At 51.2% G+C, this 11307-nt stretch overlaps 1 protein-coding gene across 13 annotated transcripts in view; it reads right to left on the reverse strand.

Annotated features, from left to right (window-relative positions):
• The window catches only part of LOC116957072 (chondroitin proteoglycan 2-like), a 44538-nt gene extending 36764 nt beyond the window's left edge, over positions 1 to 7774 (reverse strand). For 8 of the 13 annotated variants that reach the window (XM_032979007.2, XM_076055036.1, XM_032979001.2 and 5 more), the window contains exons 1-3: positions 7557 to 7773; positions 5712 to 5736; positions 2957 to 3103 (exon numbers count right to left, since the gene is read on the reverse strand). In XM_032979007.2, the coding sequence (XP_032834898.2) occupies positions 2957 to 3103; positions 5712 to 5736; positions 7557 to 7625 (241 nt within the window). In that variant the 5' untranslated portion in view covers positions 7626 to 7773. Of the gene's footprint in view, positions 1 to 2956; positions 3104 to 5711; positions 5737 to 7556 lie in introns of all 13 variants that reach the window. The other 5 variants (XM_076055033.1, XM_076055031.1, XM_076055030.1 and 2 more) reach the window with 1 other exon arrangement.
• Positions 7775 to 11307: the final 3533 nt, after the last annotated feature.

The following is an 11307-nucleotide window of genomic DNA, read 5'->3' on the forward strand; positions in this document are numbered from 1 at the left end:
TGAGTAGTCTGTGGGTCTATACTGTGTGAGTAGTCTGTGGGTCTCTACTGTGTGAGTAGTCTGTGGGTCTCTACTGTGTGAGTAGTCTGTGGGTCTCTACTGTGTGAGTAGTCTGTGGGTCTCTACTGTGTGAGTAGTCTATGGGTCTCTACTGTGTGAGTAGTCTGTGGGTCTCTACTGTGTGAGTAGTCTGTGGGTCTCTACTGTGTGAGTAGTCTGTGGGTCTCTACTGTGTGAGTAGTCTGTGGGTCTCTACTGTGTGAGTAGTCTGTGGGTCTCTACTGTGTGAGTAGTCTGTGGGTCTCTACTGTGTGAGTAGTCTGTGGGTCTCTACTGTGTGAGTAGTCTGTGGGTCTCTACTGTGTGAGTAGTCTGTGGGTCTCTACTGTGTGAGTAGTCTGTGGGTCTCTACTGTGCGAGTAGTCTGTGGGTCTCTGTGTGAGCAGTCTATGGGTCTCTGTGTGTGAGTAGTCTATGGGTCTCTACTGTGTGAGTAGTCTGTGGGTCTCTGTGTGTGAGTAGTCTATGGGTCTCTGTGTGATTGGTTTGTGGGTCTCTACTGTGTGAGTAGTCTGTGGGTCTCTGTGTGATTGGTTTGTGGGTCTCTACTGTGTGTGTAGTCAATGGGTCTCTGTGTGTATTCTATGGGTCTCTGAGTGAGTAGCCTATCGGTGGGTTAACGAGTGGGTGAATGAGCAAATTAGTGAATGAATGAATGGGTGGGTGAATGAGTGAATCGGCAAATGAGTGAGTGGGTGGGTGAGTGAACGAGTGGTGAGGTGAGTGGGTTACTGAGTGTGTGTGTATTTGCGTGAATGTTTGGGTGTGTGAATGAGTTGGTGCCGGACGATAACGCTGTGGTGAGCAGTGCCTTGGGGGCAAGGCCAATTTCGATTGGCCACTCCCCTCATGGCGTTTATAGCCACCACAGCAGCCAAAGGGGGCTCTGGACGTGTGCGAGGGGCTGGTAACCCCTCCACGTTCAATCCAAGTACCACTAAACCCCATTTGGCGGAGCCAGGAGATTGAATCTTTACCCTCGGGGTTCCTCCAGAAACAGCAAAAAGCTCCTGCAGATGGCCACGTGGAACGTTCGAACGCTCACTGCGGAGGAGAGGCTGCCACTCCTCTGTCGGGAGCTGGACCGGTGCCGCCTAGATCTCTGTGGTATTTAGGAGGTCCGGTGGACCGGCTCTGGCTCCTGCCACCATGAGGGGTGGACAGTCCTCTACCCGGGGCAGGAGGCTGCCAAACAACAGGGTGTGGCTCTTCTTTTGAACAAAAGAATGAAGGGGGCGTGGGAGCGTGGCGATGAGGTGTGGGAAGCTGTAAGCCCCAGGCTACTTTGGGCTCACCTTCCCATCAACCAGAGGCGAGGAGTGGTGGTCGTGGTTACTTATGCCCCCACCAAAGATGAACATCAGTGGAGGGATGCAGGCAAAGCCGATGAGTCAGATGCCTTCTATGACCTCCTGTCACAAGTGTTAGCTAAAGTGGCCCCTCGGGATAGAGGCATCTTGTTGGGTGACTTTAATGCCCGAGTTATTCATGATGCTGGCACCTGGTCTGGAGTGATTGGAGGGCATGGGCCAGATCAGCTCAATAACAACGGTAGGAGGCTGCTAGATTTTTGTGCAGTCCATGAGCTTGTAATTACCAACATGCTGTTCCGGCATCGGCGCATCCACACAACATCATGGATTCATGTTGGGTCCAAGCAAGAACATCTGTTGGACTACGTAGTGACGGAACAGCAGATGCGGGCCATGTCCTTGACACCAGGACCTACCGTGGAGCTGATCTGCCCACTGCCCCTTGATATGGTCATCTGTAAGATGCGCCTGCCATTTTTCCACTCCGGTGGTGGGTGTACACCCAGGACCCCATTCAAACCCTTAATGGTATGGTCTCAGCTAGCTGATGAAAGATGGAACCGAGAATTTCATCAACGCTTTTGGCTGGGGTTGGCATCGTTCCCCACTCCTTCTGATGTCGAGGGGAAATCGGCGAGGTTTAGGACTGTGGCTCATGCAGCTGCAATGGCTGCATTGAGTACACGGTCCAGACCTCCCGAGAGACCCTGGCTGACAGAGGAGGTGTTCAGGCTGGCTGAGAAAAAGCGACAGGTCCACTCTTATCGTCTACAGCTTCCCACATCGGAGAATGAGGAGGCTTACCGTGGACCTCCTTAATGGAACATCATTACCGGTTAGAAACATTTAGGCTAGCCTGCCTACGATTCATCCTGGGTTTAACGAGGCTGAATTGTGTGAGGAGCTCACAAATCCTTGAACGATCTGGGCAAAGTCTCATCGGTGAGCTTCTCTGGCAGGCAAGGCTGTGTTGGGTCATGTAGCCCGCATGCCCAGCCACCGCATGCCGAAACAGTTTTTGTTCGGCCGGATAGAGGGGGCTAAATGGGCGCGGCACGGGCTAGAGAAGAGATGGAGTGATGTTGTACAGGAGGATGTGGAGCTGAGTGGACTTGCCGATGACTGGTACCAGCGGTGTCAAGATCGGCCTCTGTGGAGGAGGCTCGTGAAGGACGCTACTGAGCAGTTGGAGGCAGTCCCCCTCCAACAACGGAGGGTAGAGGAGCGACGCTCACAACAATCAGCAAAAGCGCCCGGTGGCTAAAGCACATCACGTTGGCACAGCAGAGGGCACAGAGTGGTGCATCGGCCACTCATCTCGGTCATCTCAGTCAGTCAACCCGTGGCACCTGCTGGGTCTGCCCCGTGACCTCCTGCCAGCGGGCGTTCGACACTTCACGTGGCCTCAGGGTGCACGTGGCCCGGCACAAGCGTCGTGGTGACGTCACCGCCACTTAGTGGCGAATGGCGGTTGTTGTTGTTGTTGAGTGGGTGTACAAGCGAGGAGGTGAATGAATGGGTGGGTGAATGAGTGAATGGGTGAATGAATGAGTGAGTGGATGGGGTGAAAGTGCGATGCGTACCTGACCAGTCGCACAAGTTTTTGGCCGGGTTGAACACCAGGTTGGCTGGGCATTGCTTGTGGTACGTCAGGGAATTGGAGCAGTGGTAGAAGCTGTGGGAGTCTGAGCAGTCTGCGTACAGACCATCGGCCTTGCTCTGACAGAACACTGGGTGGGTCAAACGTTGCAGGAGACAAAGGAAGAGATACAATTTTGATTTAAAGCTTTCGTGACTGCAGTGATTCATATTCTTAGTTTTTTCGGTAAAGTCACGTTGAAGGGAAACAACAAAATAATAAAAAATATATAAAACAACAAAATAATAAAATATATAAAACAATATATTTTATTATTTGTTGTTTCCCTTCAACGTGACTTTACCGAAAAAACTAAGCATAAAGGAAGAGATGTTAGCAGGTATCCGTGTGATGAGTCTGTGGGTCTCTGTGTGAGTAGTCTATGGGTCTCTGTGTGAGTAGTCTATGGGTCTCTGTGTGAGTAGTCTGTGGGTCTCTGTGTGAGTAGTCTGTGGGTCTCTGTGTGATGAGTCTGTGGGTCTCTGTGTGAGTAGTCTGTGGGTCTCTACTGTGTGAGTAGTCTGTGGGTCTCTACTGTGTAAGTAGTCTGTGGGTCTCTACTGTGTAAGTAGTCTGTGGGTCTCTACTGTGTGAGTAGTCTATGGGTCTCTACTGTGTAAGTAGTCTGTGGGTCTCTACTGTGTGAGTAGTCTGTGGGTCTCTACTGTGTGAGTAGTCTGTGGGTCTCTGTGTGAGTAGTCTGTGGGTCTCTGTGTGAGTAGTCTGTGGGTCTCTGTGTGAGTAGTCTATGGGTCTCTGTGTGAGTAGTCTATGGGTCTCTGTGTGAGTAGTCTGTGGGTCTCTACTGTGTGAGTAGTCTGTGGGTCTCTGTGTGAGTAGTCTGTGGGTCTCTACTGTGTGAGTAGTCTGTTGGTCTCTGTGTGTGTGAGTAGTCTTTGGGTCTCTGTATAAGTATTCTATGGGTCTCTACTGTGTGAGAAGTCTGTGGGTCTCTACTGTGTGAGTAGTCTGTGGGTCTCTGTGTGTGTGAGCAGTCTTTGGGTCTCTGTATAAATATTCTATGGGTCTCTACTGTGTGAGTAGTCTATGGATCTCTACTGTGTGAGTAGTCTGTGGGTCTCTACTGTATGAGTAGTCTGTGGGTCTCTACTGTGTGAGTAGTCTATGGGTCTCTACTGTGTGAGTAGGCTGTGGGTCTCTGTGTGATGAGTCTGTGGGTCTCTGTGTGATGAGTCTGTGGGTCTCTGTGTGAGTAGTCTGTGGGTCTCTGTGTGTGTGAGCAGTCTTTGGGTCTCTGTATAAATATTCTATGGGTCTCTACTGTGTGAGTAGTCTATGGGTCTCTACTGTGTGAGTAGTCTGTGGGTCTCTACTGTGTGAGTAGTCTGTGGGTCTCTACTGTGTGAGTAGTCTATGGGTCTCTACTGTGTGAGTAGGCTGTGGGTCTCTACTGTGTGCGTAGTCTATGGGTTACTGTTTGAGTAGTCTGTGGGTCTAGAATGTGTGAGTAGTCTGTGTGTATCTGTGTGACTAGTCTATGGGTCTCTACTGTGTCAGTAGTCTGTGGGTCTCTACTGTGTGAGTAGTCTGTGGGTCTCTACTGTGTGAGTAGTCTATGGGTCTCTACTGTGTGAGTAGTCTGTGGGTCTCTACTGTGTGAGTAGTCTATGGGTCTCTACTGTGTGAGTAGTCTATGGGTCTCTACTGTGTGAGTAGTCTGTGGGTCTCTACTGTGTGAGTAGTCTGTGGGTCTCTACTGTGTGAGTAGTCTATGGGTCTCTACTGTGTGAGTAGTCTATTTGTCTCTACTGTGTGAGTAGTCTATAGGTCGCTACTGTGTAAGTAGTCTATGGGTCTCTGTTTGAGTAGTCTGTGGGTCTCTGTTTGAGTAGTCTATGGGTCTCTACTGTGTGAGTAGTCTGTGGGTCTCTACTGTGTGAGTAGTCTGTGGGTCTCTTCTGTGTGAGTAGTCTCTGGGTCTCTACTGTGTGAGTAGTCTATGGGTCTCTACTGTGTGAGTAGTCTGTGGGTCTCTACTGTGTGAGTAGTCTATGGGTCTCTACTGTGTGAGTAATCTGTGGGTCTCTACTGTGTGAGTAGTCTGTGGGTCTCTACTGTGTGAGTAGTCTGTGAGTCTCTACTGTGTGAGTAGTCTGTGGGTCTCTACTGTGTGAGTAGTCTGTGGGTCTCTACTGTGTGAGTAGTCTGTGGGTCTCTACTGTGTGAGTAGTCTGTGGGTCTCTACTGTGTGAGTAGTCTATGGGTCTCTACTGTGTGAGTAGTCTGTGGGTCTCTACTGTGTGAGTAGTCTATGGGTCTCTACTGTGTGAGTAGTCTGTGGGTCTCTACTGTGTGAGTAGTCTGTGGGTCTCTACTGTGTGAGTAGTCTGTGGGTCTCTACTGTGTGAGTAGTCTATGGGTCTCTACTGTGTGAGTAGTCTGTGGGTCTCTACTGTGTGAGTAGTCTATGGGTCTCTACTGTGTGAGTAGTCTATGGGTCTCTACTGTGTGAGTAGTCTATGGGTCTCTACTGTGTGAGTAGTCTGTGGGTCTCTACTGTGTGAGTAGTCTGTGGGTCTCTACTGTGTGAGTAGTCTGTGGGTCTCTACTGTGTGAGTAGTCTGTGGGTCTCTACTGTGTGAGTAGTCTGTGGGTCTCTACTGTGTGAGTAGTCTGTGGGTCTCTACTGTGTGAGTAGTCTGTGGGTCTCTACTGTGTGAGTAGTTTGTGGTTCTTACCGTTGTTAAATCCACTGCTGCTTCCCTGTAAAATGTAAACAAAGAAAAGAATGAGCACACGATCGGGAGGGAACTCAAAACATCATCGGAATCGTCAAATGTCAACACCACCTATTAACATAGAGACCTTCAGCTGTATAAGGGGCTGTCCATAAATGACGTCACGCGATTTTGGACGATTTTTTACCCCCCCCCTCAAATATGACGTCACAAATCTCTGCCCCTCCCCCCCCCCAAAACCATATTTCCACTTTGAATATAAAACATGATTCAAATCGCTGTAAACTATTGTCATTGTAGCGCGTATTTCACGTGGCGCTGCACTCTGATGTTGTACGAGTGTTGTCATAACAATTAGTGTTGTTATAACAATTATATATTTATATATGCTTGGTTCTTTCGGTAAAGTAACGACGTAGAAGGGAAACAATAAAATAATTAAAATATAAACAATCAAATTCTCACGACGTTTCGACTGCAACACACAAGCAATCATCAGGTGTGAAAATCACCAAGACTCACAGAGCCAGACTGAGGCTCCCACAGGGTTCAGTGTTAATCACTGATGCTCACAGAGCCAGACTAAGGCTCCCACAGGGTTCAGTGTTAATCACTGATGCTCACATAGCCAGGCTAAGGCTCCCTCCCGTAGTGTTCAGTGTCAATCCCAAAGGACTCATAGAGCCAGACTAAGGCTCACTCCCGTAAGGTCCAGTGTCAATCCCCCAAACCTCACAGAGCCAGACTAAGGCTCACCCCCGTACGGTTCAGTGTCAATCACTGATGCTCACAGAGCCAGGCTAAGGCTCACTCCCGTACGGTTCAGTGTCAATCCCCCAAAACTCACAGAGCCAGACTAAGGTTCACTCCCGTACGGTTCAGTGTCAATCCCCCAGGACTCATAGAGCCAGACTAAGGCTCACTCCCGTACGGTTCAGTGTCAATCCCCCCAGACTCACAGAGCCAGACTAAGGCTCCCTCCCGTAGGGTCCAGTGTCAATCCCCCAGGACTCACAGAGCCAGGCTAAGTCTCACACCCGTAGGGTTCAGTGTTAATCACTGAGACTCACAGAGCCAGGCTAAGGCTCCCTTCCATAGGGTTCAGTGTCAATCCCCCAGGACTCACAGAGCCAGACTAAGGCTCCCTCCCATAGGGTTCAGTGTCAATCACTGAGACTCACAGAGCCAGACTAAGGCTCCCACAGGGTTCAGTGTTAATCACTGATGCTCACAGAGCCAGACTAAGGCTCCCACAGGGTTCAGTGTCAATCCCCCAGGACTCACAGAGCCAGACTAAGGCTCCCTCCCGTAGGGTTCAGTGTTAATCACTGAGACTCACAGAGCCAGACTAAGGCTCCCACAGGGTTCAGTGTTAATCACTGATGCTCACAGAGCCAGACTAAGGCTCCCACAGGGTTCAGTGTCAATCACTGATGCTCACAGAGCCAGACTAAGGCTCACTCCCACAGGGTTCAGTGTCAATCACTGAGACTCACAGAGCCAGGCTAAGGCTCCCACAGGGTTCAGTGTTAATCACTGATGCTCACAGAGCCAGACTAAGGCTCCCACAGGGTTCAGTGTTAATCAGTGATGCTCACAGAGCCAGACTAAGGCTCCCACAGGGTTCAGTGTTAATCAGTGATGCTCACAGAGCCAGACTAAGGCTCCCACAGGGTTCAGTGTTAATCACTGATGCTCACAGAGCCAGACTAAGGCTCCCACAGGGTTCAGTGTTAATCACTGATGCTCACAGAGCCAGACTAAGGCTCCCACAGGGTTCAGTGTTAATCACTGAGACTCACAGAGCCAGACTAAGGCTCCCCTCCAGTAGGGTCCAGGACTCACGTTCGCGTTGCTGAGAGCCAGCGAGCCGGCGAGCAACACGACCACCAGGGGCACGATGCTCTGAGCCATGGTGGGCACGTGGAGAGGATGCAGAGGGGAATCGGCGGTGTCCTGGAGTGGTCCTGGAGTGGTCCTGGGGTGGTCCTGGAGTGGTCCTGGAGTGGTCCTGGAGTGGTCCTGGGGTGGTCCTGGAGGTGTCAGGCGGAGTGATGCCACTGCTTGAGAGTCGTCGCCTTTTTATGGGCGAGCGGCTGGCGGTGCCGTGGGGGTCGCCGCCCTCCACGGCCGCGGGGAGCCTCGAAAACGTCGCCCCGGGGAGAGGAGGCGCGCCCAGTCGCGTCATCTCACGACGATGACGTCCTACACCTCCTCCTCCTACTCATCCTCCATCCTCCATCCTCCACTCCCTCCACCTCCTCCTCCACCTCCTCCTCCATCCTCCACTCCCTCCACCTCCACCTCCTCCTCCATCCTCCACTCCCTCCACCTCCTCCTCCTCCTCCACCCTGCTCCACCTCCTCCACTCCTTCCACCTCCTCCTCCACCTCCTCCACCTCCTCCACCCTGTTCCACCTGCTCCACCTCTTCCTCCATCCTCCACTCCCTCCACCTCCTCCACCTCCTCCATCCTCCACTCCCTGCTCCACCTCCTCCTCCATCCTACGTATGGCTGTGTGTCTCTATGGGTCTCTATATGTCTCTGTGTATCTCTGTGTGTCTCTGTGCATCTCTGTGGGTCTCTGTGTATCTCTATGGGTCTCTATGGGTCTCTATGTGTCTCTGTGTATCTCTGTGTGTCTCTGTGTATCTCTATGGGTCTCTGTTCATCTCTGTGGGTCTCTGTGCATATCTGTGGGTCTCTGTGTATCTCTATGGGTCTCTGTGTATCTCTATGTGTCTCTATGGGTCTCTATGCGTCTCTGTGTATCTCTGTGTGTCTCTGTGTATCGCTGTGGGTCTCTGTGCATCTCTGTGGGTCTCTGTGTATCTATATGGGTCTCTGTGTATCTCTATGTGTCTCTATGGGTCTCTATGTGTCTCTGTGTATCTCTATGGGTCTCTGTGCATCTCTGTGGGTTTCTGTCTATCTCTATGGGTCTCTGTGTATCTCTGTGTCTCTCTGTGTGTCTCTATGGGTATCTGTGTATCTCTATAGGTCTCTGTGTATCTCTATGGGTATCTGTGTATCTCTGTGGGTCTCTGTGTATCTCTATGGGTCTCTGTGTATCTCTATGGGTCTCTGTCTATCTCTATGTGTCTCTGTGTATCTCTGTGGGTCTCTGTGTATCTCTGTGGGTCTCTGTGTATCTCTGTGGGTCTTTGTGTATCTCTATGGGTCTCTACGTATGGCTGTGTGTCTCTGTGTATGTCTATGTATCTCTGTGTATCTCTGTGGGTCTCTGTGTGTCTCTATGGGTCTCTATGTATCTCTATGGGTCTCCACGTATGGCTGTGGGTCTCTATGCATCTCTGTGGGTCTCTACGCCTTTGTAATTTCCACGCAACAACAACGACGATGATGATGATGGTGATGACCACGAGCCTCTTGCTCGAGCGGCTGTCACTCCTTGATGGCTCAGATCGCTTTTGAACATTTTTTACTTTATAAAAACCGAACTGACTCCCCGGTTAAACACGCGAATTGTTTCCTTATTAGTTCGCCTACTGCTGCTGCTGCTAATAATAATAACGCAAAATAATCACGGCAATTTACCCCCAGCGGCGGTATTTGAAGAGGTCACACCGAGAAGAAGATTTGAATTTTTTTCTTTGACGGGAAACGATGCAACCAAATTCTGGGCGATGAGCGACTCACGCCTTCATGTTCTATAAATACAGACGACTAGATTGGTGCCTCGGGGCGAATCTGTGGACGGTGTGTGTCTGTGTGTGTGTGTCTGTGTGTCTGTGTGTGTGTATGTCTGTGTGTGTGTCTGTGTGTGTGTGTCTGTCTGTGTGTGTGTCTGTGTCTGTGTGTGTCTGTGTGTCTGTGTGTGTGTGTCTGTCTGTGTGTCTGTGTGTGTGTGTCTGTGTGTCTGTGTGTGTGTGTCTGTGTGTGTGTGTGTGTGTCTGTGTGTGTGTCTGTCTGTGTGTCTGTGTGTGTGTGTCTGTCTGTGTGTCTGTGTGTGTGTCTGTCTGTGTGTCTGTGTGTGTGTGTCTGTGTGTGTGTCTGTGTGTGTGTGTGTCTGTGTGTGTCTGTGTGTCTGTCTGTGTGTGTGTCTGTGTGTGTCTGTGTGTGTGTGTCTGTGTCTGTGTGTGTCTCTAGGTGTGTGTCTGTCCAGGTGTGTGTCTGTCTGGCACAAGCGTCGTAGTGACGTCACCACCACTTAGTGGCGAATGGCGGTTATTGTGATATTGTGTCTGTGTGTGTGTCTGTGTGTGTGTCTCTATGTGTGTGTGTCTGTGTGTGTGTCTGTGTGTGTGTGTGCGGAGGGCGGAGGAGCGACGCTCACAACAACGAGCGGAGCGCCGGGTGGCTAAAGCACAGCAGGTTGGCACAGTAGGGGACACAGGTGGTGCATCAGCCAGTCATCTCAGTCAGTCGACCCGTGGCACCTGGGTCTGCCCCGTGACCTCCTGCCCGCGGGCGTTCGACACTTCACGTGGCCTGAAGGTGCACATGGCCTGGCACAAGCGTAGTGGTGACGTCACCGCCACTTAGTGGCGAATGGCGGTTGTTGTTGTCTGTGTATGTGTCTGTGTGTATGTCTAGGCGTCTGTCTGTGTGTGTGTCCAGGTGTGTGTCTGTGTGTGTGTGTCTGTGTCTCTGAAGGGGGACCGCACAGACTGTAACAACTACAGGGGCGTCTCACTCCTCAGTGTGCCGGGAAAGGTCCTGGCAAGGATTATTCAGCATCGCCTTGCCAGGCACGCTGAGGAGAGGCTTGCGGAGCCCCAATGCGGTTTCAGGAAAGGGCGGTCCTGCACAGATGCCATATTTTCTGTCCGTCTGCTACAGCAGAGGTGTAGGGAATTCCAACAAGACCTACATCTCTGCTTTATTGACCTGGTCAAGGCCTATGATACCATCAGTAGGCCTGGGCTCTGGGTTGTTCTTCGTGCTTTTGGAGTAGCCGACCCTCTGCTCACGATCATTAAGGACCTTCATGATGGTGAGCGGGCCCGGGTAAAACTACATGGCTGGGAGTCAGAGCCATTCTCTGTACACCTTGGGGTGCGACAGGGATGTCCTCTGGCTCCCACATTATTTAACATCTATTTTGACCACGTAGTTCGTGAAGCCTTCAATAGCTGTACCGGGGGAATCTCCATATGGTACAGATATAATGGGAGGCTGATCGATGCCCGGGTGCGGTCAAGGGATGGCTCCCTATTGCTCAACCACGTTATGTATGCTGATGATTTGGTAATAGCTGCTCATTCAGAGGAGGAGCTGGAGACGCTGCTGCTGAGACTGGAGCGTGCCACTGAGAGGTGGGGCCTTACCATCAGCCCCACCAAAACTAAGCACCTGCCTGGGTATTTTGTACCATCGGACACTCCATCCCCACAACTCCCAATCGGTGATGGGGCAGTTGTGGAGAGAGTGGAGAGTTTCCCATACCTGGGCAGTGTGCTTATGACTGGCTCCAGTTTAACAGCAGAGGTCTCACTCCGAATCAGTCGAGCGGCAATATCTTTTCATCGGTTGCGTAACGCTGTGTGGAAGCTACCTGGTCTGTCGCTCTGCACTAAGCTTTAGGTCTTCTCGGCCACGGTCATTCCCTCCCTTCTCTACGCTTGCGAAACG

The sequence above is a fragment of the Petromyzon marinus genome, chromosome 69, assembly GCF_048934315.1.
Source record: "Petromyzon marinus isolate PM22_M1 ecotype Great Lakes invasive population chromosome 69, UKy_Petmar_22M1.pri1.0, whole genome shotgun sequence".
Lineage (NCBI taxonomy): Eukaryota > Metazoa > Chordata > Hyperoartia > Petromyzontiformes > Petromyzontidae > Petromyzon > Petromyzon marinus.